The 21,880-nt window shown below is 39.9% G+C and overlaps 1 protein-coding gene across 4 annotated transcripts; it reads right to left on the bottom strand.

Annotated features, from left to right (window-relative positions):
* Positions 1-6,860: 6,860 nt before the first annotated feature.
* Positions 6,861-17,512, bottom strand: htr5ab (5-hydroxytryptamine (serotonin) receptor 5A, genome duplicate b). Of its 4 annotated transcripts, XM_046055579.1 has the most exons (4): positions 15,548-15,804; positions 15,383-15,461; positions 11,353-12,133; positions 6,861-7,441 (listed from the first exon to the last, which is right to left on the bottom strand). In XM_046055579.1, the coding sequence occupies exons 3-4, from the start codon at positions 12,058-12,060 to the stop codon at positions 7,109-7,111; spliced, it is 1,041 nt and encodes a 346-aa protein (XP_045911535.1). In that variant the 5' UTR covers positions 12,061-12,133; positions 15,383-15,461; positions 15,548-15,804; the 3' UTR covers positions 6,861-7,108. The 4 variants fall into 4 exon arrangements, with proteins under 4 accessions (XP_045911535.1, XP_045911541.1, XP_045911559.1 ...); XM_046055585.1 differs by lacking the exons at positions 15,383-15,461; positions 15,548-15,804 and adding an exon at positions 17,293-17,512; XM_046055603.1 differs by lacking the exon at positions 15,383-15,461.
* Between the last annotated feature and the right edge of the window lie 4,368 nt (positions 17,513-21,880).

Here is a 21,880-nt window from a genome sequence, read left to right as displayed (position 1 = left end):
ATGGAGGTAGAAATTGTTCTTTTGTCTATTGTCCTCCCTGCCATGACTAGGAGCTGTTGTACAGTCTGATGGCCAGGGGGACGAAAGAGTTTTTAAGTCTGTTGGTGGAGCTGGGCTGGGACGGGAGATGAAATGAAATAAACTCTGGTGTGGATATGAATGCACAAAATGAATAAAATAGAGATAAAACTGTATCTAACTGAGAAAAACATGCCAAATCCAGAAGTGGGATGAACGTGGCATCATATTCAGATTTGAACTTACTGATATTAATGCAGCTTGTAGGTACCAATTAAGCCTGTACAGATGATTCCATAAAATGCCATAGCAACAAGCTAGATAATATGTTGCAGTTTTCCAGTGATGCTCATCTTGGGAAAACACCAAAAAAGTCATGTTTTCACTGAAAATGAAATAATGGTGTGTTTAGGACCATGTATTTGGGTCTAGTGTGTACCTTATGCATCCCCTGAATATGAATGAACTGCAACAAAGGCATGTAAAACAACGGCTGTTTTCCCCCCTGGTACTAACATAAGAGCTGTAAAGCAGGCTCTTGTTCCCGTCGCAGGGATTGGGTTAACATGGTTTCTAAGGCAGCTCTAAATCCTTGCTAGAGAACAGAACCACAGGGGATTTTTACCATAAAACTCGTGAGCCGGCACAAGACAACCATTGAAGCTCATGGTCATGCCGTTTCTGCCATCGTTCTGATCATCAGGCAGGGTAATCAAATCCAATCTTATCCTGGTGCAATAGATCTCATTCATATTGTAATGTTTCTTAAAGGGAATTCAGACCAGAAGCTCTTGCATTGGAGTATAATGCATTCAATGATAAAACGGTGCCGACATGCACATCGTCAGACATCAAAGTGGTGCGTGCAAGTATCCTCTGAGCTGATTGAGGCGGAGGGCATCAACGTGGACTACTGAATCAGCTGAATAAAAGGACAGAAAGAATGACAATACACATGCTGTTCCTTACCAAAATACGATAATTTGGTCTTCCCTCAGTTTCTGTGTACTTTGCTGGGCTCTTTGTATGCAAACTGTGCCAACCTGATGGAAACCCAGATTCTTCACAAGTAACCACTTTTGTATAGGGAGTCCTTCTCAGTCTTTCTCTCTGCATTTTCTCTCAATGGATGTAGGTGGTAAGTCAAAGTTGAGCAGACTTGTAGAAGATGTTTCAGGACTCTTGCAGGCTTGGAGGAAGAAGACATTACACACTCACTTGCTTTTCTTTAACTTAACACTTACAGGCATCCTATATAACCTGGGTGAGCGGGAATCTTCAGACATGTATACAGATTTCTTTCAGTGTCTTGGTGCCATAGCAACAGAGCATGAGGCTGTGCTAGTTTGTCTTTACAGTAGTGAGGATTGTGAGGAGCAGGGAAATCACCTGTTTCTGCTTTGTCTCTCCTGCAATGGAATGACTAAATACCGTAACCTCTTCATCTTTGTGTTTCTGCATGACTGTGTCTGTATCTTATCTGTGTTTGGGTGCATGTATGCCTGTGTCTGTCTCCCTGATGAGCACATGGTGAGACTTCCCACAGCTTACCATTTACCCACTGTAAGCAATCACCTCCTGAATTAGTTTCCTTCCGTGATTTACAGCAATCTCAAAATTAGAAGGCCACCTGCCTAGTCTCAGCGGGAACCAGCCATCATGTAAAAGCATTTAGACTGATCTGTCTGTGCAACATCTCTTTTTTTTGCATCTCTCAAAGGTCTCTGCTCTCTCTCCATGTCTGCATTGGTTTAACCATGCCCACTGGGGTGTAAAATTGAAATGCAGACAGCCACACAACACAAAAGATAACACTGTTTTTTTCTTTCACTCCACTGCAATCCAATAAAAGAATTATATATCAGGATCTTTTGAAACAAATTGTGCGGACACATACTGTGGCATGCCAGCGTTTTCGCAAGAGGATACATTAGAGGACGATAGAGGTACTCCAGAGTGCTACCATTTAATATGTCATGGGCTTATGTGAATTCCTCTGTGGGACTGTAGCACAGTAACATCTGCTGAATCTGTTTGAGATGCGTCCCACATACATTGTATTAACTATTCATGGCCTGGCAGAGTTATTGTGGAGAATGACAGCGCAGGGGGCAGAAGAGAGTTGAAGCACAAACAATAGCAGAACATAAGTAAAGACTTAGTGTTCACAGCAAATAGATTAGACATTAGACATTAACTATGTTTTCAAACCCCAAGACCAATGACTCTTTGGAATGCTTAAGAATCTCAGCATTTCCCTTGGGTCTTGCTTTCCTTTCGAGGCTAAAAGGAAATTTTATTAAAGTAGTATTTTATATTCACGTGTCACCTGCTTGAGACCCTGACTCATGAAGAGTTTTATTATACAGCTGTTCATTTAAAGTTAAGGCTTATATTTTATTCTTGTTTTGCTTTCTGTTATATCCCCGAAAAACATGCAGGAAAATAAAGTTTATGATAACAGAATTGTTCTAATAATCCCTCTTCACAGGCACATTGATAAAACATGTGAGCCTGCAAAAAGGTGATATTTTATTTATGTTTCACATAAATTTGATTGTAACCCTTTTAGCCTTGCAGCGTGGCTCTAGACATGGCCATATCTGTCTGTCTGTTGGTTCACTGCTTTGGTTGAAATATCTGAAATACATGAATTTATGGTTAACCGATGACTTATCCTTATGACTTTGGTGATCTTTACTTTCCTCTAGTAGCGCCACAAGGCTTGACATTTGTGGATTTGAAAAATGTCTCCACAACTATCAGAACATGATGCACACTAACAATATTTTCATTATTTTGTGTATCATGCTAATTAGCAAGTGTTAGCATGTTAACACTCTCAACTAACGTGGTGAGCTCAGAGCTCTAGCGTAGTTGTAGACTCGTAGTCTTGTTTCTGTTGCTGCTTTTCACTGGAAGATGTTTTTCAATCTTGTGAGACTGCTGTAAAAATAAATTAAATCTGCAGATTCAAAATTATTCGAGCGTCTATCAATGCAATGTTGCTTATAATTAGAGAAAAGGTATTTAGGGAAAAGAAAACTGAATAAATTCCTACTTTTTGTCTTAAACCTAGTACATCAGCAGCGTTCATGTATTAAAATGTGAAAGAAGAAACATTAAAAATCCAGAAAGCACTGTCCATCCCAGTTCAGTCTCGAGGCAACAAAAGTTTTATCCACTTGTATCTCCTCTGGTGTATATTAGAATTTTCAATTTTCGATTCTCCTACAATCACCTCTGTTGTGCCCCCAGAACCTGAATTAAAAGCAGAGCAGATGGCCACATAAACATACACTTGCTGGGATCCTCTCCTCCACAGTAATGCTGTGCAATTTCTATTTGGATAAAACTGAGCTGTCACAGAATAACAACACAGTCGACGTGGCCTCAGACAGGAAGAGACTGAGCCTACTTTGTTGTCAAGATAAGAGAGACGAGGCAGTGCAGTGTCATTCTGCACTACAAGTCTTCACCCATTACATAAAACCTGTTATGTACCTACTGTTACCAGAGGCTAGTGTTGGCTAACTAGGCCTCTTTGTTTACAGAACATACTGTATGTGGTATACAAAAATCCAAGTGCAGAAAGATTGCAGATATGTATACAGTAGGTGCGTGTTAAAACATTTAATACATTGTTTTTTTATTTAAATAAGTGTCAGTAGTTGGTAGTTGACATATTACATTCGTTGTCATATTTGTCCTTCACTCAGAGTGTAGAGCCAGTACATTCGATCACTGTACATGTATCATGAGGCTGCTTGTTGCATCTATTTCTGTAAAGCTCAGGAGCTAAAGCACAGGTTTTCCTTGCCAGAGGCTTCTGGTTCTAATCCTAAGTCAGTTTAGCCAAGCCACATTTTCATGCATGCGGTCTTCCCTGAAAACATGGATGGATGGACGTGCTCCTTTGAACAGCAGCAGGCTCACTCCTGGCTCTGAAATATGCATGCTGGCAGTGGCACCATAGAGAAATAGGACACGCCAATGCCGAGGTTTGTAAAATGACCTCCAGTGGTTGGGAAATGATTATCTTAAAAATTAATGATCAAAACTATAACAATGAATTCTTTCTCCCTTTTAATCTAGCGTGTGTGTGTGTGAAGGAGCGTGTCTTTGCAGCAAACTTTTATCATATATCGAGCAGTATGCCTTGTGGCTCAACCTGAATAGCTTTCATAAGCTTTTTTGTCAAAGTGCCAAGCTTCACACTGTGTATCATAAATTTAATTTCATTTATTGTCAGTTTTATCATCCAAGGCTTCTGTGGAAGAAAACATGCACACATTGGAAAAACACCATTACAACATTCAAAATGCCACTACTTTCATGTTTGTTTTCTAAGGTATGAACACAAAAATGGTGCTCTGAACGAGGTAATTGTGCACTTTTTTTTAACCTCTTTTGAACATGAACAAGGAAACAGTATGGTAAACAACATGTTTCTGCAATACTTTGCATTTCCTGAGCTGGGTCATCGGACTGAACAAAACTTAAGAGGGGGAAAGGGTGAATAATCAACCATCCTCCGGCAATTTGGAGAGCAGTGAGAAGTCATTTAAAAAAGTGAATCCTGCAGAGCACCTTTGGCTCAAAGCAACCAGCAAGTCATGCAATTAACAGAATTACATGAAAGAAGTGCTAACAGAGAACACACTAATTTCACCAGCACTATCATTTATTTTACCATATCTTAAATAATGTAATAATAATGGTTTGTGTCTCTGTCAATATTCCATGCATTACATTATTTACCACTGAATATTGTTATCAGTGGAACCACCATTACAATTAGTGTGCATCTTTATGTTGTATTACTCTGTTTAACTTGATAATGTAGTATAGCTTTATTTATTTTTTTAATCGTTGAGGCTATTTCTTACATAAATGGAAAATTTTAAATTATAAACCAATTCTGTCTTGTAAACCATGTTATTTAAAGTCTGTAAGTTGTTAATACAAATATATATATATGTACACAAAAAAGTTAAAGATTCTAACTTTGTGTACAAAAATTTGATTGATATCTTTTATAGTATTTCAGCCACAACACTGCTTTCCAGTGAAAACTATGCATCTCTAAAATGTCAACTTTTCATGAGTTTGGCTGTTTTGAGGGCTATGTAGCCCTTCCTCTTCGCCCTGCCCCTTTATTGCAACAAGAATAAGGACACCCTACCCCTAGCCGTGAACGCGCAAAAAGGAGGGGTAGGGCCAAGTGGTAGGGGCAATGGGTGAAATGGAATTGAGCCTTAGTCTTGTTAAAAGATTTATTCAACTCAAGTATAAGAGAATATTCTTGGACCATACTTAAAGTTGTAATCCTTAATATTTCAGTCCTGCTTCATCTGACGACACCTGTAGTTACTGGTGGTAAGAGTAAACGTTTTTGATGAACGATATCGGTCAGTGCTAATCTCGGTGACAAACACATTGTATTTCCTGTGACTACTTTATAATAAGAGTCATCTTGTGTTTTACCAGTTAAATGCTATTAATGTGAAGCTGCAGCAGTAGGAAATATTCGGTTTGCATTTGCAGTAAAATAATAATAAAATGCTTTAGGAATGTGTACCACAGACACCCAGTTTGTAATACAACAAATATGTACAATTCGCAATCACCATTTTGTTACATCATTCGCCATTTTTAAAAATGAAAATCTTCCAGATTGGTAACTTAATCCTTGAGATTATCTGAATAATTCACCTAATTTGGAGATACTTAGTTTTCACTGGACAGCGATGATGCAGATAGTTTGGACAAACGTACTTCTCCAGTCCAAAAGATAAACTGATAATTTAATGACGTTTGTGCAAGAAACTTTGTTAATGCTCTCCAACAGGAGCTCACTTACATATGACACACCTATTTGCTGAGGATCACTTTCTCATGCTTGATTCCTCACACTACAGTATATTACAATATTATTACAATAAAGGTTCACTTCTACACTGTTGGCAATTTGTGCAGGAACAGGGGAGTCATATAAAAACCTGATAAAGATCCACAATGGGAAAACATCATGTTTTGTGTGCTGAGCCCGTTGTGTGTATTGGTAAACATTAGCCCCCACCCCGACTTTAGCTTCTCCATTCATTGAAGAAACACATAGTATATCTATTTTTAATTTCCCAGTTTATGTCCTACTGACTTCTCTGGCTACAGAATATATTGTGTGATAATGCCTTGAATAGCTTTTCATCATTCCAGATATCTTCTGTATCTTATAGTAGGCATACTAAATGTAGTGAGATGCAGTGATTGGTGTTTGCTGTTTCTCAACAATGCCTCTATTCAAAGAAGATGAAGATAACAACTTATTCTGCTATTTTCCTTCTTTCACAAAAGGCATGGGAGTATATAGGTGTGCAAGGATAATTAGTGTGTAGTTATCCAGCACCAGAGGGGAGATAGTACATTTATCTAGGAATATGCATGAATAAATGTGTCCCTAGCTATAACATGGAGATGGCTGAAGACTTTATCAGATCCTAGAATCCTTCTTCTCGATAATCAAATAATTTTAGCTCAAAATGTTATGTACGATGAGCATTTTGTGGTTTAGTTTTGGGGAAAAAACAGTTTGTTATACTTATTCTTATATTATTTATAAGTTATTTTTGTTCAGTTCTAAAAGGTTTTTCTTAAACATTTCTTCCAGGCCTACTTTGAAATTATTTTTAGCAGTCTCACATATGATGATGAAAACTGTTTACGAGGGAGGTAATGTGTCTTTCTCCCTAATGATCCTGGAACAGCAGAAAGAAGCCAACTTGTAGACAGCACTGTGTCCGTTACTGCAACAACACAGCCAATTTATTCCTCTCTTTGTAGATACAGTAGCTGAGACCCCTGTCTCAGTCCAGCTGTGAGGTTAACTCAACACTGGTAATGAACAAAACAAAACATAAATTAATACGACACATTTTTAAAGACAGTTTTTCAGACATTGTTTCTGGTTATCATCCATCTGATGGATGATGGAGTGACGGATGCAGACAGGTTAATCCCTTTCTGTCTGCAGGAGTAACACTGCGGAGTGAATGCTGGTGTAGTGTGTCTGCCGACCATACAGAGTGGCTCAGCGTTGCCGGGAGAAGAGGTTCCTCAGGGCATTGTTGTAGTTCTTATTAAAGGCTGTGTATATGAGCGGGTTAAAGAAGGAGTTGGAGTAGCCCAGCCACAGGAAGATGCTCTTCCAGATGGGTGGGATGTCACAGGAGCACAGCGGGACGATGAGCTCGGTGATGAAGAAAGGGATCCAGCAAAGTACAAACACGCCAATCAAAATGCCTACCATCAGAGCCGCCTTTTTCTCCTTCTGCTCGCGCCATGTGTCCCCATCTGTCTGGAAGGTCACAGTGGCGTGGCGCACAGTAAACACCATCTGGGGCTGCTGTGTTTCCTCCTTTACCTGGGAGACAGACAATCAGAGAATAAATCAGTTACTTCATTGATCCATTAATCAATCAGACAAACCTGGTTAGCATTAGAATTAAAAAAGCAATATCTTGAACAATGACGGTCAAAGAAAAGCAATTGCAGAGGGGAACATTTTATGGCTGCTCAACAAAAGATGAATTATAGGCTGCTGAACATAAGTGTGAATCAACAGGTGGATCAACAAGCCAAAGCGTATTATTTCATTTCACGCACACACACACACACACACCCAACACAGAGCATAAAGCCACAGCCGCATCTTAATCAGCATTTTTTCCAGCAACCCATTTTGTTCCATTTCACAAACATATTGCACTGCTGGGAAAAGGACAAAGAAAATGTCAACATTAATCTGCTGACTTTCTCCTCTCTTATTTGTTGCCTAGCACAGCTCAAGGCTGACTATTTTTTTGTTTATCAGGAGATGTCGCCCGGGTCATTCAGCAAACTCACAGCTTTTGAAAAGACAAACCATGCCTCTAAATGTGTTGGAAGTAAAGTGCAGAGACTAACACTCTAAACTGGTGTGTTCTGTTCAACATTTAAACAAGACCCTGCACACGGAGGGAGAAACTTTTTCACTCTGGTGTAAATTTAGCTGAATCAATAATGGGTCAGCAGGGCCTCCAACTGATTAGATGGATGAAGCAAATCCATTGCAGCAGAGCAGAGAGGTTAAAAGCATAAGGTTGTTGGGAAGTAGGTTTCAAACCTCAACATTATATACTAGATGGTACAGTAGATAAAATGGGCACTTAACTGCAGATCCTCTTTTATACAGCGGATCATTTATGAGGTTATGATGTACCTCCAAGCCAAGACTGTGAGACTCACCTTAAATGGCTCACTTAAAACAAAATCTGGTTTCCCAGAACAGTTAGAATAGGTCATTTGTCACTGCCTTCCAAAAGGATCCATATGACTGAAAGAACAATTCATATTTTAATACTAATGTGGTTAAAGGACAGGTAAAGACGGTGGTCAAGGTTAAAGGAATAGTTTGATATTTTAGGAAATGCTTTCTTGCTGAGAGTTAGATAAGAAGATTGCAACTCTCATGCCTTTATGCTAGATATGAAGCTAAAGCAAAGTGGTTAGGTTAGTTTAGCATAATGGTCCAGTGGATACCACTGAAGCCTCACAGCAAGAAGGTCGTGGTTCTCCCCGGCCTTTCTGTGTGGAGTTTGCATGTTCTCCCCGTGTCTGCGTGGGTTTCCTCCGGGTATTCCGGTTTTCCCCACCATAAAAAAAAAACAACCGTGTGTAGGAGTGTCTTCAGTCAGTGCTTTGACCAGACACTGACATAAGATCTGGAGTTGGTCCCCGGGCGCTGCACAGCGGCTGCCCACTGCTCCCTTGAGGGATGGGTTAAATGCAGAGGATGAATATCACAATGTGTATGTGACAAATAAAGTACATTTGAAAAGGCTAGCCTGTTTCTGTCCAAAGCCTTTAAAATTCACTAATTAACACGTTATATTTTCTTTGTTTTTCACTGGGAGTTAGGTGCTAGAAGTACAACTTGTTGATGAACAAAAGCTGGGAACAGTGACATCTCGGAGTAATGTCATCACTGTGAGGTTGCCAGGCAAGCAGCAGAGACTGCATGAAACTACTGGTCTAGAAAAGAATAGTTACAGCAATTAGGCTAATTCCCTGTAACATAACAACTCATGAAATAATAGACAAAACACTGACAAGTTAAACATTAAAACATATGGACATCATACCATCACACAGAAATCAGAAGTCATTCTTCCTGTATTGGCATCAGTTTGTGCATAATTAATGTGTGACGTATCTGCGTGAGATTTATGCGACTTCATGAATGTACAGAGACATAACGAAAAAGGACACAAGAGTGGAAGGAAATAACTGAAAGAACTGGAGTCTGTGGTGAGTCTTGAGTTCAGTCAGAGGCTGAGCTGCCACACAAAAACACACAGGCACACTCTTAACACACATGGTTGGCGCTAGCTAGCTTAAAACTAATGTTTGCACAGTGGGTACATTGGTTGTTTTGGGCAAATTAACACAGACTGCACAAGTGATCCAGCTGTCAAATTTGTACAAATGTTTGGGGGATCTTTTTTACTTGGACAAATACAGGCTAGTTTCCCCTTTGCACCCACTCTTTATGCTAAGCTAATCATCTTATGGCTCTAACTTATCATTGACTGTTAGCAGAAGGGATGTGAACCACATTCACTAGTGAGACTGAGAGTATAAAGTCAGTCAGTCCTGCAGGTCAGGTCAGGTCTCACACCTGCAGATATTCACCTGCTTCTTTCATATGTTAAAAAGGTATAAGTGTTCAAGAGAGAAAGACAAGTGTACTTAATGTGTTGAAGGTCAGGTGATTCGGTCAGGAAGCTAGACTGTGTTAAGGTTTTATGGAATCTAAAATGTGTAGACAAAAGTTAATTTATTTAGTTCTTTAGTTTCAACATCAGTCAGTTTTCATATTTGTAGTGACATTAACCATTTTCTGAAACTATACAATTTATGGCATTCTGTACTGGAGTGTGAAGCTATTTTTGCATCTTAACCTTTCAATACACTCTATTCATGGTGGCATGTGTTTGTGTGTCTTTGACTTAATGTCTTTGAGTGGGTGTTGTTGATGGATGAGTGCAGGGGGTTTATTATCTTGGATGTTGATGCCATTGCTCACATCACACCACTGTGCAAGCACTCTCCAGGGCCCTGTGCCTTGACTCTTAGAAGTACGCTGGGAAATTATGAGAATAAACTTTGGTCAGGTAATGAGACACGTACATTACAACCATAAGCTGTGGGTCTGTCGGTGGAAAGCAGAATTACAAATAAAACATATTCCGTTTAATTGCTATGTCTTCAAGAGTGATTGCCTGTGTAATAAAACTTGACATAAAAGTAGGTCTATTAAATCAATAAAACATAGAGCTAATTTATTCTATGATTGGTCCGCCTTGACCACGAGGTCCTAACTTTGTGCCAAGTGATGTCACACTTGCATAACTAAGAGGTATCTTAAGGATTTGTGGGAAATTTACATGCAATGTAAAGTACATGCTTTACATAAGGCATATGTAAAGCATGTACTTTACATTGCATGTAAATTGTGTATTTTCTGTGAACATTTTCTAAGATCTCAGGAAAGAAGGCTTTTCATAGGTGAAAAAAAGATGTCTGCTCTAAGATGACTAAAAGTAAAAATGGTGTAATCTGCAATGGGGTGTGTGTGTGTGTGTGTGGGGGTGGGGGGGGTGATCAAATTGCATTTTCCACCATAAAGGCATATGAATAGTAGGCACTCAATTTTCACAGGAATGGATCTAGATCTTTGTGTCAGCTGATTAGAGAAATGCCGCAGCCCGGACAGTGCAGTGGCCCATTAAAGATGCCGGTGGTGGTATTTATAGCCTTCTAGCTTCTGTCGACGCACGTTAACAAGCTGCTGATGATGAGCGGGACTGCTTTAATTATTTGTCCTTATGCTCATGCAATGGATACTTATGTTTCCCTTATTACTGTTGAACAGCTTGTCAGCCAAAATAATAAATAATTGCATAACCCATATTTGTGGGTTGCTGTCAGGGGCATCAACCAGTTGCAAGAGGAGGAATATTCATCATTTTATATAGGAGGGTTGTTAAATAAACTGCTGGCCGACACAGCTTATTTGTACATGAGCGGTTTACAAAGTGCTCTCAACCAACCTTTCTGACTGAAGTACAGTTCATCACAGCCTAGCTGCTTATTCTCTGATTGGTTTCAAGGAGTGTCCAAATACATGTATTAACCAATACCTTGACAAGGGGAGAATAATGATATTATGACTTATAAGAATGAGGGGTTATTTTAAGAAAATGGATTTTAAAAAGGAAAATAAATAATCACCTCAGCCATGGGTGTTATTGTGTTGGTCTTGCGGGAACCAATCCGAAACTTGGCAGCCTTGTAGATCTTCCAATAAACAAACAGCACCACACAAAGCGGCAGGTAAAATGCTCCAAAGGTGGAGAAGATCGTGTAGGACGGCTCCTGGCTCACCTGGCACTTCATCCCCTCTGAGTAGGTCTCCCCCCAGCCAAACAGAGGCGACAGGGAAATGATGGAGGACAGCAGCCATGTGAGTGCGATCATCACATTGGAGATCTTTTTACGTGTCTTGAGCGTGTACTGCAGGTGCCTGGTGATGGACCAGTAGCGGTCCAGCGCGATGGCCGTCACGTTCCAGATGCTGGCTGTGCAGCAGAGCACATCGAAGGAGATCCACACCTGGCACAACACGCGACCAAGTTTCCACAGCCTGCCGTTCAGCTCATGGACAAGGCTGAGAGGCATGACCAGGGCGGCCACCATCACGTCGGAGATGGCCATGGAAGCCACAAGGTTGTGGGGCACCCGGTGGAATGTCCTCACCCTCAGGATGGTCACCAGCACCAGCAAGTTCCACACAAAGGTGGCCACCACCAGCATTGCCAGCAATGTAAGAGTGAGCACGCTGAAAACAGAAAAGGGCCGGTAGATGTTTCCCCCGGAGTCATGGCCGTCCAAAGCTCCAGTGAAGTTAGCTGTCAGTATGCTGGTGTTGGGATACGTCATGGTTGCTGCTCACGGCCCCGCAGCCAAGGGCCAAGACAATTCAGAGACAGTTTCTGCAGACAGTGGATACATTCTGCAGTGGGGAGAGTGAAGATGCACAAACTATTTTAATGTTATATTTACAAGTCTCTGAAATCAAAAACCATTCATATCTATGAAAACTGTATGAAATTCAACAATATATGCTAAAGATTAAAGATGCGATACTGGCTTTTTCCGCTGGCTTTGCACCATTGCGTAAATGCACTAGTGTACATCCCTGTGTCATTCACAAGAGAGGTACTTTAATGATTTGCTCACAATAGTAAATCACACTTGAGTTTTTCACAGCTGTCAAGCAACCTGCCTACAACTTTCAAGTGCAATTTCATCTGCTGTTAAAAATGCTCAAAAGTACTCAGGGAAAGGACCATAAATATTCAGTTTCATCATCCCACAGTTTTCTTTTGATTTGCATCAAAGTCAGACTTCTGTTGCAAAATGATCTGTTTTAAGTGGAGTCTTTGTTGTACACTCATTGAGGAATATCTCAATTTTGTATCCAACAGAGAGATCCCTCTGTTAAACATTGTGGAGTTATATGTTTTAAGTGGTGCGGTGAGCAGCATCTATTTTCACTTTATATATACGACAGTCTACTAGACAGATACACTGTTTTTACAAAGGACGTCTATTTTTCAGATTCACAAAAGAAAAGATCTGACATACCAGCTCTATTAATACATTCACAGAAGAGGCTCAGCATGTCAACACTACACGATGTTCAACAGTGCAGAAACAATGAATCTCAAATCCCAAACCCTTATACTGTCAGTCAGCGGGATGTTGTAAAGTTTGGTATTGATTTTTACAACTTACAACCGTTAAACATGGTATTAATGAATAGACCAACTTAATTACAAGTGCAGTAGAAATAAGTAATGATTTCAGTGACAATTTTAACTACAAACTTACAACTACAAACTAACTACAAAGGAAAAACTCACAGAAGGATTAGAAATCCATCATTTGTATCCAGAATACATTCTTATGATAACTAAGACATATCCGATTCACAGAAGCAGCATTTTTGAGCAGCATTACTGGGGTCAATAATGATTTCACGCATATCGTTTTGGAAAACATATTCAGATGTGCCTGACAATCTCATAAGATGTTAATTTTAATCATTAATCATAACTTCTTATTTCTGAACGCTCAGTTTAAACTACTCCTATTGCTTTAACCTATTCCTGTGACTTACTCTTGCTTTAACAATTCTCCCGACTTTTTCAAAATACAGATCACAGTTTTGTACCTTGACCCAGCGTATCAACCGCACCAGTCTTAAAGTGAAGTTTAACCCGTCATCTTGAATATCAAATATAACCATTCATTTTGCATGTCTCCTCTTGTGACATTGTAATAAGGGGATCTGGTTGACTTACTCGTGTTTTTCCCAGGCTTTTGGGCGCAGTGGAAGCGTCCATAATGAGTGTAGCTAATGCATGTAATTCAGTTGAAATAATTTGCCCTTACTGACTAGATTGCAGGATTTAATCAATAGGATCATATTCTGTTTGGCCTGTAAATGACATTACATTGGCTGTATTACTGAAGCATTCATCTGATGGATAAATCAATCAAACATTTCTCGAAACGGGACGCGCTAATTTTTCTGCACGAAAATTAAATAGAGTTCCTCATGAAAATGCTTTATATTTATGTGTCTAACACCCAGTGAGTTGTGTCAGATTGATCTGCTTGTTATCAATCACTGAGCCTCAGTAAGGCCTGAGGGGTAATAACAATAAGAGCCTTGTCAGCTAGTATATTTATGTGACATGTCACACTGTCTGTCAGCATCACAAACCATGCCCTCTAATGAAAGGGTCCAACCAAGCACACCGATAGGCCCTCTGCTCTCTCTTCTCCCTGCTCCTATTAACAAGCCTAATAGCCATGAAATTGGACAACCGTTTTGAAGGGAATAGACAATCAAATATGCCTGTTCAATCCCTCAAACAGTGGCTGTCACTAACTCTGTGAAAGACAGATGTGCAAGGAAGAAAGATGTAGAAAAACACATGCAAATGCATATGTGGAAATGAGGGAGGAGGGAGACGCTGATAGACAAGAAGACAGGAATCGTATTTAAGTGATGTAAAAGGATGACAACTGAATACATTTAAGTCTGTATTTTGGAGCGTGTTTTAGAATGCTGTGTGGGTTAAGTGTCAATTCAGGTCAGCCACTGTCTTCACACCGGCAAGTGCCAGCTGGTTCACTGGGCATATTTGCTACAGAGCCTTGTGGGGATTTGAGTTTACTGCAAGAAATTAAACAGGGCCAGAGGGTGATTAACATCTCATTACTAATAATATGGTCTGCACTTTTTTAGTTTTTAATGCAGGTAAGGGCACAGGCGAAAAATGGTGTGAAGACTTTTCCTCTTGACAGAGCCGCAGCGGGGAGATATTTCCACACCACATATATTTCATAATACCCAGCTAATTAATCAATAACTAAAATTCTTCCTGAGCTTCACAAGCCTTTGCAAGAAAGCCACACCGCACCTGATGCTGCACAAATCAAGACGTTGAACAAAAACAATCTCTCAAGATCATTAAAAGATATTTAAAAGATGAATGCATTTTGCATGTTTTTCAATGAAGTTGTCTTTGTTGCAATTATTTCTGGCCACAACCTAGATCATAATAAAGTGAGTGTAATTTTTTCAGCAAAATACTAGTAATTTGCAAGACCTGCATATCTTTGCTTTTTGCTGTTCCCAATTTATTATCTTTTTTTGATGCAATTCAACTACTGATAAAAAAAACCTTCCGAAGGCTGCCAGCTACACATTTAGGTATAAAAGTACTTTTACATCTAGATTTCATCTCACCTTTGTGCCCAAGCACACCCCCACAACCTTGTGATTAAAACAGCAAGAGTGTGAATGGCATTGTCTTTGTATAAAGCTCCTCATTCTGAAACAGTTGGATGCTTCTTACACAATCTTCACCAAGGAGAGCTTCTCTGGGGCTTTGGGGACTGACATTTGCAGCCGAGTGGATGGAAGGTAGATGTGCCCTCTAGCTTGGGTGATATTCAAATCAGAAAGCATAAAGCATAAAGCACACATTTAACGTGATTGGGAATTCAGTTATGTATTCTGCAGCTTTGGTACTTCATCTGTAGCAAGGCACTGAGAGCATTTTCCTCTTACTCACTGAAAACATTCACATTATTTGCATTATTTGTTGAAATTCATTCTGAGAGATTTAACAGAAGTGTTTCTCCAGGATAATAACTTTCAACCATTTAAATATTTGGGGCTCACATATGTCGCATGAGGTGTCTTTCCTGCGCTTGCCTCTGCTAGATGATTATCAGGACACTTGTTACTTTTGAATCCCAATCTAAAAACAAACAAATAAAAAAAATCGGTATTTCTTGTTTTAGAAGAAAACTCGGCGGCCACGATTTATATCCGGAAATAACTCACCCCATTAACAGTTCGGCATAAAGCAGTCCTGCACGAGAAGACCTCAGCTCAGTTGTAACCTCTCCATCGATATTCACTGCTCTTGTCAGCGGAGTGATTGAACCGCCGGGCTCAGTGTTGGTGGCAGCAGAAACACCTTGCACCGAGGATACAGAGGCGCTGGAATGAACCACGCAGCGGTCGGGAGGGGGAACGGAGTACAATTCAAATCAGGACCACTGCGTTTTCTAGGCATGTGGGAGACTCGTGCGTGTGTGTTTTGGACGTGCACTTCACGCGAGCAACAGACTTCTGTTGTCGCTGAAGAAGACGATGCCGCTGTCTCGTCACACATGTTCGTGCTGCTAGGAAAACATTCCCTCTTTCTAATTAGTCTTATACTGCAGTGATCAGAGGTTGCTTGAGGAGATCCTGCTGCTTTATGATGGATGATACTTGCTTGCGACCACCCCTTGAAACTCCCCATGGTACTTCTCCAATCTCCTGCTTACGTGATTAATTCGTATGTAAAAAGGAAAAAAAAAGATTATTAAAATCTCTCAAATTATTGGCAGGAACTATGTAGCCTACAACTTGTGCAGAATATCCCGTGGTTCAATTCCTTTGTCCCGGGAAAAATGTCCTGAGAAAATCTCCCAGGATGATTAATTGAATTAAATTATCATTGTCTCCTGCTTACAGGAATAGTACACCATGTGTACCATGTACACCATCCATCCATTAAGAATCTGTTTTGATGATATTTTAAACACAAAACTATATTGCTTTTTAAAGTTAATTACATTCACCAGCAGCAGACCTGTATCTGTATAAAGTCCAGAATTCTGATTCCTATCAGATTTTATAATGTCAGACTGCGGCTTTGAAGGTAACTGACTGTCCTTCAATAATGGCACGGACTGATGCCCTGACTGTAGACTGGCTTTTTAGTATCACAGGGACACCATGAATACATATAGCCCATATAAAAAGTTGTGGTTTCAGGCAATAGCCAGCATCATGGGAGGCTTGTTCATTACTATTATAGAAAGAAAGAAAGCCTGTTTGTGTCAGCACACCTTGTATTAAGTTGTTAAAGTTGTTAGTTGTACTTGGCTTTACAGCTGGGGCTGCCATGTAAATGTCACATCACACACCTTCCACCTCCTTTTCCTTCAGCAGTCTTGGAGGGTGGGATGAGGGTTTTTCTAACGGTTGCTTGTACTATCTCCTCCAAATCCATGGGATTTGTTTTAAACGTCTGCTCAAAGAGGGTAAGTGCTCTTCAGTAACTAACCATGAAATATGCAGCTGCTGCACATATGTAATAGGCACGCATCATATCATCCCCTGCTCAAGGAAAGCATTTGAGGATCTATGGTGCCCTGTCCCTCCCTCCCTCCTCCCCCCTTTGTTCCCCCATACAGGTGATGCCAATGCACAAATCAGCTCTGCTGAATAATCTGCTTTGAGAAATTCTGTCTTTGCTAATTATAGGGCTATGAAGGCATTAACGCTACCCACTTGAAGTTTCAGTGCAAAGTGCGCCTTATTAAAACAGATGACATACTTGCACTTCCAGCTGTTTAGCTGTTTAGTCTTCAAAGTTGATCAAAATACACTGTGTTATAGGCTTGCATGAAAACACTGGAAGGGCTCATATCACACAGTGTAGTCTTGTTTTTGAAGCGTGAGCACTAATCAAGCTTAACATTTAACCCTGTGTCACCGGAAAAATCACACTGTTTTGAGCTGCTGTGACTCACCTTATTCACACTAATTGCAAATGTCACACTTCCTCTGCTCTGTTCCCTTGTCCAGAAGCAAGAGGGTCTTTTTTTCTTCATTGCTGGGCACATTGACCTTGTCCAGCCTGGCCGCTTTCATCCCCATAAATAGCCAGTCATCAATTATTTCGATTACTACCAGAATTGAACCCTGGCAGCAACTCTAACTTCATGTTGTAGGTCCTGGAAAATGAGTGAGAAAAATGTGTTGTGGTATTGGATCAGGGACTGTGCTGGTAAACCTGTCACATAAATTCAGCGGTGTACTTGTGTGTCTGGCCTGCAGTATGAGTGATTGAATGTTAAACACAGAGAAACATGAGATTCCATGTTCGGGCACCTTCTGTTCCATGCTCTATGATCTCACAAGGTCACATGTGGGTATGTGTGAACGTGTTGCACATGGTAAAAGCTAAACTGTCACGATTTATTGGGTCCTTTAGAGAGTTCATTGACTAATTTGTGAAGAAAATAACAGAAAAAGAGCGGTACATTCCCTTGTAATTGTAATGTTGGGCTGCTGGCTACAATAGGTAATTTTTTTACACACATTCACATTTATTAATTTCACATGCCATTGTAAATGTATTTGTTGTGTTTCATTTGTTGACTTTTTCATTGGGATTTTATCCAAACAACAAACTTAAGGTGATAATAAATAAAGTGCCATAGAAGATACAAGTATAAACCTTTTTTACTTGAATCACACATTCTTCATATTCTGCCAACAAGGTCGATATTGTCAGGCTCTACTGTCCTTCGTCCCTGACAGTCAATGATATCTGTATGCACTGCACCACCCCCACCTAATTACAGCATCAGTATGTGTCAGTAGTTGGCGAGGCAGGAGTAAGTTCAGCCAGACAAGGTGTTAGGCTGTGATGTGCTGAGGCAAGCAGCGCTGGCCCAGTAGATGAAGGAAAGGAAGAAGTGGTTCAATAAATTGTGAAGCTCGAGGTCTGTAGGTCCCCTTTGACAGTCTGTTGGCAGAGGACACACAGCAAGCAGATATTCCTGTGCAAGAACGATGCTGCCAGCTCATGCTGCATGCTCAATATTTTTCAAGGTTGACTCAAGGTTGACAATGACCTCAAGTACAGTATGCATGCCAAAGACTGCCGCAAGCCTTGCTGCTTCAACAGTGTGCTGCATATGAATAAATACCGTAAAACTTCAATTATAGCTGAATCCCAAATAGCCGCCTACCCAATTTAATGATCTGGAGTGGGAACACATTTTGACAAATAAACACACGCCTGGTCTGGTTTTTGTTCTTTGGATGTATAAAACCTCTTAAACCCTGCGGGGTTGCCTGCTTTAGCTGCTTCTAAGCTGCTTAGATAGTTAATACAAATATTAATGTTTAAACATATCAATAGCCAATGTCAGTATGGACATGCTACACATCGTTAGATCGGTTAGATTCTCCACAATTCAATAGTTCAGTTCATTTAACGGAAACAGCAAGCCCCAAAGTCTAATTCTTATAGATTTACCAGTGTAACCTGCATGGTACAAGAGATGAAAAGGGGAAAAAGTGCCGACTCACATTACCTTTGAAGCTCGTTGAGTCCAAAAAGCTAGTTATGAATCCTGTCATGTGAAGTCCATTGCTCTCTGTCTGCTAACTTCTGCCACACTTCTCTCATCCTGAACCCTGTTGTTTTCGTTACGTTGCTGCAAAATAAAGCGCATAAGACGTCTGTCGAAGCTAGATCAAACGGTTTCATAGTGGTCCCGAATATAGGCAGGGTCAATTCAGTGATTTTAGCAAATAAAAGCCCGTGCTATTAATCAAAGTTTTACAGTACATACAATACTGTATGCTGCTGCGGGGTAAAATAATAGGACCATGTTATGGAATGTAATGCATGCCTATGGTAATTATTGAGGCTGCAGTGAAATTGTGTTCTGTTGGATTACAGCATGTTCCTGCTTTTCCCTTGCAAGCATATTCCCCTGCATTTGTGGTAATTATTAGGGAGAAACTGATTTTTTGCATTTCCTCTTAAATTAGCACACTTGCTCAAGCTGTAGGTACCAGGTATGTAGTGTTGTAGTCATGCATAAAAGTGTCTCCCCAGGCTTTAATAACTGATACAGCGTTCATTATATTGTTTGTCGCTCTAAATCAAAACTGTTCTTCTGTATTTCCTCACCTAAATTATTATTGACACACACATTCTTTCATTCCACCGAGGTGATCTTCACTGAAACGTTTGGCTGGGTTTTAGGCGTTGCACATAATATAGGGGACAGAGGTGTCCTTATTGTACAGCAATCATCTTGATAAATTGCTCTGACCCTGTGTGTCGCTGTGAACTTGTCAAGACTGGAAATACTTTAGCAGCCTGCTATCTACCAAGAATTTCAAGCTGCTGTAAATGATAGAATGAGGCTCTTGTTTTCTTTTCTCCAAAGAGTGATATAAGACGAATGGTCAGATTGTCAGTGCAAAGCTACAGTATATGATATGTTGCTGTCAACATCACTGTCAGTATACGCTTTTTCTTCCATATCCTCTCACACAAGCAAACTAACTGGGTGAATCTGACCCAGAGATGACTTTTCTATCTTTTAAAAAAAAATTTAAATTGCTATTTTCCCTTCCGTTTGCTATACTGTCAATTTATAGTTGGATTTTTAAAGATAAGATCAAATAAACACTTGTACAATGTATCAGTCAGGGAAGGATTTTCTGGCCTCTTTCTTCTGTCGTTTTGAACGACCACAATGCGGATTATATATTCAGTCTTATTCACACCTTTCCAAAGATGACACATTGCGATGCATTTCAAAACACAATGAGTCAGTGCATGACTTGTGAATCTTTGGTCATTGAACTCCCCCAGTGAAAGGCATTATAGATGTCTGTCAAAATGTGAATCCACATGTCTTTAATCCTAAAATGAACCCATTTTCTAATTTACACTTTCCAGGGAGAATCTGTTCCAGATAAGTTTATCATATTCATGAATACAGCTTTTAATTCACGTGGTTAAATGCCAGTTAGTGTAGAGGACTTTTCAACTTCAGCATAGGATTATATTGCATGATAATCTCTTCTGCAGTTATCTTTTTAAAAGCACTTGGCATTAAATTTAAGCATACATCTAGCAGAGTGGAATGGATGCAGCTATTGCCATTTGTAATACTAAAACAATTCTGGCATGATTGGATGTTCACTACACTCCTTTCACTTAATACCTTAAATAATTACTGTCCTTTGAATAATTGAAAAGAGTAGCTTACATATAAAACAAAGGCTAATTTGATCATTTTAATTTAATTATTCTTCAACGAGAGTTTTTAATTGAAATAGTTAATGAACTGTTGAAGTCTTTTTAACTGGAAAATGTTTAATTTCAGATCTTATGCCTCAAGTGATCCCCTGACTCATCTTTTAGGTGAATAGCCCGAGGTATTGCCCTAAAAAAATAAGGAAATTAATAAAGCACTCAAGGTCATGTGCCAGGAAACTCTGAGAGAAGCCATCCATCTACTGCTCCTAGGGACCGGCCAAGGTAAAACAGGCTCAGGCTTCATATTTCTTTAAAATGACATTAGCATTTTCAAGTGCAACAATGAAGAAGTGTGGCTTAGAATTACAACACCTCATCTAATATAGCTCTGCTGCAGCCAGGAAGCCCTTTGAATTTACACAGAGAGGCTGTATCATATTTTCAAATCTGTTAACATCTTGTTCAGTAGCGGAGACAGTTTTTTGTCAGGGCATGTTGATTTCCCTCCTTTTCATATGTCTGGCACCATGGCTGCTTACCTCCAATCCTCCTGTCACCTCACTAAGTTAAAAATAAATACTGCAGGGAAGCAATATAGTCTGTTGCCCGTCCCCAACGATAATACACACACATTATTATACACACCACACCCCAAACCCTTGCATCACATGTCATCTCAGACACCAACCAGTGTGTTGGGAGCACTTGTATGAAGGGCCCTTTAATCGGAAATTTGCTGCAATCAAAGACCCTAGACCTTTTGGGTAAAATGAGTCAGATGCTTGACTCTGATCCCCTGCTAGACACCAAACAATGAGGGTATACTGTCCTGTTTTCTGTGTCAGAGCTCCACGCTTTATATAAAGTTTGTAGTGAATTTAGGAAGGTAAGCCTCTCTTCCACCTCAGTCTAACTTGTCACCCTAGTACTTTCCTTTCCTATTATTATCCTTTGATCTTACATAGCTTAATTTTAAATTAACCACCATGCCACACTGACACAGCCTGCAGCGCCATTTCAAAACATTTGCTTATACAAAGTGCTATTTACCATATTCTACCACTCATAAACAGATTCCACTTCCCTCCAGCTGTAGTAATATTTCCCTTGACATTAGAAGTCATTTTTGACAAGCAAAAACATTTTGAGCATTTAGTGGTAATGCATTTACCTTACATTTGGTATAACAAATTCAGTCAGAAAAATCCTCATCATGATTTCATAAATAAAGTTGACTTTGTCTCACTTGGGCTCACGCCAAGACAATTTCCTGCTCAGTCAGAAACCAATCTCACATTGAACAACATTGAAAGTCTCAGTGGGAA

This window comes from Micropterus dolomieu, linkage group LG01, assembly GCF_021292245.1.
Source record: "Micropterus dolomieu isolate WLL.071019.BEF.003 ecotype Adirondacks linkage group LG01, ASM2129224v1, whole genome shotgun sequence".
Lineage (NCBI taxonomy): Eukaryota > Metazoa > Chordata > Actinopteri > Centrarchiformes > Centrarchidae > Micropterus > Micropterus dolomieu.
Note: the sequence above shows the minus strand (reverse complement) of the source record. Positions and strands in the feature narration are given on the sequence as shown.

Coding starts and splice junctions, on each gene's coding strand:
- htr5ab (XM_046055585.1), bottom strand. CDS start 12,060: ATGACGTATCCCAACACCAGCATACTGACAGCTAACTTCACTGGAGCT. Junction 7,442..11,352: donor CAATAACACCCATGGCTGAG/GTGATTATTTAT, acceptor TCTGTCTCCCAG/GTAAAGGAGGAAACACAGCA.